This window comes from Chiloscyllium plagiosum, chromosome 20 (genome assembly GCF_004010195.1).
Source record: "Chiloscyllium plagiosum isolate BGI_BamShark_2017 chromosome 20, ASM401019v2, whole genome shotgun sequence".
NCBI classification, from domain to species: domain Eukaryota; kingdom Metazoa; phylum Chordata; class Chondrichthyes; order Orectolobiformes; family Hemiscylliidae; genus Chiloscyllium; species Chiloscyllium plagiosum.
In genome coordinates this window covers 58,932,329-58,936,537 of record NC_057729.1, presented here as the reverse complement: position 1 = coordinate 58,936,537, position 4,209 = coordinate 58,932,329, and the positions used below count along the sequence as shown (strand labels likewise).

General features: G+C 45.1%; 1 protein-coding gene across 3 annotated transcripts in view; it reads right to left on the bottom strand.

The window, feature by feature from the left end:
- The window catches only part of LOC122559930 (tyrosine-protein kinase HCK-like), a 33,455-nt gene that overhangs the window by 7,601 nt on the left and 21,645 nt on the right, over window positions 1–4,209 (bottom strand). For 2 of the 3 annotated variants that reach the window (XM_043710038.1, XM_043710039.1), the window contains one exon: window positions 2,766–2,948. The exons of the other annotated variant lie outside the window; for it this stretch is intronic. In XM_043710038.1, coding sequence (XP_043565973.1) covers window positions 2,766–2,948 — 183 coding nt within the window. The remainder of the gene's footprint in view (window positions 1–2,765; window positions 2,949–4,209) is intronic. 3 annotated transcript variants of the gene reach the window in all.

Sequence of the window (4,209 nt, the reverse complement as noted above, 5' to 3'; positions counted from 1 at the left end):
GCCAATTCACCTGACCTGCACATCTTTGGACTGTGGGAGGAAACCGGAGCACCCGGAGGAAACCAACGCAGACACGGGAGAACGTGCAAACTCCACACAGACAGTCGCCTGAGGCAGGAATTGAACCCAGGTCTCTGGCGCTGTGAAACAGCAGTGCTAACCACTGTGCCACCGTGCCGCCCAATCTAGGTTTGTTCATCAGTTGTATGACACTTTAATCTTTTCCTATAAATTCTGTGTCCTATGATCATGTCCCACTAGCTACCTGACGAAGGAGCACCGCTCTGAAAACTAGTGCTTCCAAATAAACCTGTTGGACTATAACCTGGTGTTGTGTGATTTTTAACTGCATCGGTTCTGATGATACCAACTTCAACAAGGGAGCCTCCAAAATGTTCACCTTCTTCCTCAAGGTTGGGATACAGACAGACTCTAACCTTAGGCTCGGGAATGTGACTTGAAAGAAGTTCTGGGATTTAGATATTAATGAATCGAAATCTGCATTCCCCATTCTCAAAAACAAAAGACTTAACAGCAATCTAGGTTTGTTCAATCCATCACAACAGTTGTAAGACACTTTGATCTTTCACTGTAAATTCTGTGATCCTATCCCACTAGCTACCTGACGAAGAGCAGCGCTCTGAAACCTTCCAAATAAACTTGTTGGACTATAACCCAACTTTGTCCACCCCAGTACAACACCAGCACCTCCACACCAAAACAGATATGCCAGAGACGGAGAAATTGGGAGAATGGAATAGAGACTTTACAGGAAGTAGGGAAGCAGTCATTCAACATGGTACCTGTCAGGCAGGGAGGAAAGGGTCATGTGAGGGAGCTGTGGTTTAATAAGGAATTGGAATCCCTTGTTAAATGGAAGAGGGGACATGAAAAGATGAGGCGTGAAGGTTCAATTGGGGCGATTGAGAGTTATGAGGTAGCCAGGAAGGATCTGAAGAGAGAGCTAAGAGCAGCAAGGAGGGGACATGAAAAGTCCTTAGTTGGTAGGATTAGGGAAAACCCTAAGGCTTTCTATAGGTATGCCAGGAATAAAAGAATGACTAGGGTAGGAATAGGTCCTTGGATGCTGCCGAAATGTCGATTCTCTTGTTCCTTGGATGCTGCCTGACCTGCTGCGCTTTTCCAGCAACACATTTTCAGCTAGGAATAGGTCCAGTCAAGGATAGTAGTGGGAAGTTGCGTGTGGAGGCTGAAGAGATTGGGGAGACACTGAATGAATACTTTTCGTCAGTATTCACTCAGGAACAGGACATTATTGCCGATGTGAATAATGAGTCACAATTAATTGGAATGGACGGCTTTGAGGTATGCAGGGAAGAGGTGTTGGAAATTCTGGAAAGGCTGAAAATAGCTAAGTCCCCTGGGCCTGATGGCATTTATCCTAGGAGTCTCTGGGAAGCAAGGGAGGAGATTGCAGAGCCATTGGCCTTGATCTCTATGTCCTCGTTGTCCACAGGAATAGTGCCAGAAGACTGGAGGATAGCAAATCTGGTTCCCTTGTTCAAAAAGGGGAGTAGGGATAACCCTAGTAACTATAGGCCGGTGAGTCTCACTTCTGTTGTGGGCAAAGTCTTAGAGAGAATTGGAAGGGATAGGATTTATGAACATCTGGATAGGAATAATGTGATCAAGGATAGTCAGCATGGTTTTGTGAAGGGCAAGTCGTGCCTCACAAACCTTATTGAATTCTTTGAAAAGGTGACGAAGGAGGTTGATGAGGCGAAAGCGGTAGATGTGGTATATATGGATTTTAGTAAGGCGTTTGATAAGGTTCCCCATGGTAGGCTACTACAGAAAATACGGAGATATGGCATTGAGGATGAGTTGGAGGTTTGGATTAGGAATTGGCCGGCTTGAGGTAATTTTCCTTCACTACCAGATCTGCATGTTTCATTTAACTGTTCCAGTCTCATAAGCTGCGATGCTTTTTTTCCCACGAGCACTCACGCTACCAAGATTTTCTCAGTCTTCCATTAAAAGTTTTTGCAGATTTACAATGAAATATCTCTCGTCTGGATGTTTTCATAAACAACAACCTTTACATTGAGGAAACCTATTCCCTTAACCGTCTTCAACAATCTCTGTTTCTAGGAGAATGTATTAAGACTATAAGAAATAGAGCCAGGAGCATACCTTCCAGCCACTCGAGCCTGCTGGTCCAACATTCCTTGATACTTGGCTGATCCAACAGTCCTCATTCCACTTCCTTGCCCCTTTCCCTGTAGCGCTTGATTCTCCAACTGATCAAGAATCTATCTCAGTTTAAACATACACAAGAACTCTGTCTCTACAGCACTCTGTGGCAAGGAGTGGGCATAGCTTTAAATTAAGGGGTGGTAGGTATAGGACAGATGTTAGGGGTAGATTCTTTACTCAGCGAGTCGTGAGTTCATGGAATGCCCTGCCAGTAGCAGTGGTGGACTCTCCCTCTTTATGGGCATTTAAATGGGCATTGGATAGGCATATGGAGGATAGTGGGCTAGTGTAGGTTAGGTGGGCTTGGATCGGTGCAACATCGAGGGCCAAAGAGCCTGTACTGCGCTGTATTTTTCTATGTTCTATGGTAAAAAGGGTGTTGAGTGTGGTGACACTTAAAAGTTTTCACTGTTCTTTTTTGAAATGCATGTAACAATAAATCATTTAGTTTGAATCAGATAATCCAATTGCCCTGTGTCAGTACAAAGTGGGTGTGTAGGTGATTGTTAGTGGGACTTCCAAGCACCTGTACCAGGCTTCAGCATTACCTTGGCTCATGAACTCGGTGATAATGAGCATGGGCTGTGATTGTGTCACCACTGCCAGAAGTTGGACCAGCCGGCCATGCTGAAGAACTTTACGAATGCTGACCTCCCTGAGGAAGGCTTGGTTTGGAGTCCCCTCCACACTCTGCATCTTCACAGACACTCGGACATTATTGCCATTCAACCCTAACGGAATAAAGAGTCCCATGTTTATATTGCACTTTTCACAACATCCAGATATTCTAAAGCAGCTGCTGTCCAAGGTTTGTAGAACCATTTGTAGCCTGGGTGCCAGTTGCTGTGGTTGTGGGTATGTTCGCTGAGCTGGGAAGTTGGTTTGTAGATGCTTTGTCCCCTGTCTGGGGGACATCCTCAGGGCTTTGGAGCCTCCCGTGAAGCGCTGCTGTACTGTGTCTCTGGGAATTTATTTGGTTTTGTTACCACTTCTTCCAGTTGTTGGTTGTAGTGGTGGGTGTATTGGGTCTAGGTCTACGTGCTTGTTGATGGGGTCAGTGGATGAGTGCCATGCTTCTAGGAATTCTCTGGCTGTCCTCTGTTTGGCTTGTCCTATTATTGTTGTGCTGTCCCAGTTGGGTGTTTGGTCCTTGTTGTCTGTGAGTATAGATACTAAGGATACAGCACAACAATAATAAGACAGCAAACAGAGGACAGCCAGGGAATTCCTAGAAGCTTGACACTCATCCATGGACTCCATCAATAAACACATTGAGTTAGCCCCAATATACCAGCCACTGCAATAAACAACTGGAACCAGCAATTGGAAGCAATAGGAATGAAATCAAATAAATTCCAATTGACCCAATATAGCAGCGCTTCACAGGGGGCTCCACTGAGGATGTCACCTAGACAGAGGACAAAATGTCTGCAAATCAAAATCCCACCTCGGCCAACACACCCACAACAACTGTGAGACGCTGTACCTTTCTGAACTGTTGTGTGAGCTATACTCATTGTGTCTTTTTATTTTTCTGTATTTTTGACTGTGGACTGAAATTGGGAATAGAGCGTTTTAAAAACCAAGGATTGTTGAAGGACTGCTTCAGTGTTTGGAAAGCTTGGAACCTGATCTTCATTATATGGGTTGTTTACACAGCTGCTGGTTCAGGCAGACCCGGATGGTTTGCAGACAAGCTGGAGCCATGGGCTGTGTCCAAATGGAGTTTCAGCTGGAAACATGGGCTGATCAGTCTGTGGACTAGTGACCAATTAACAATGACAAAGGCCTACTGCATGTCAAAAGAAACATGATTGCTATGTATCTGAACTGTGACTAAGATCGAGAGGAGCCTCCTGACCTACACAGGTCATAGAAGTCAACCACAAAGAAAATGACCCTTCGGCCCATCATGTCTGCACCAGTGGAAAGCAACCATCCAACTATTCTAATCCCATTTTCCATGCTTGGCCCATAGTCTTGTATACCTTG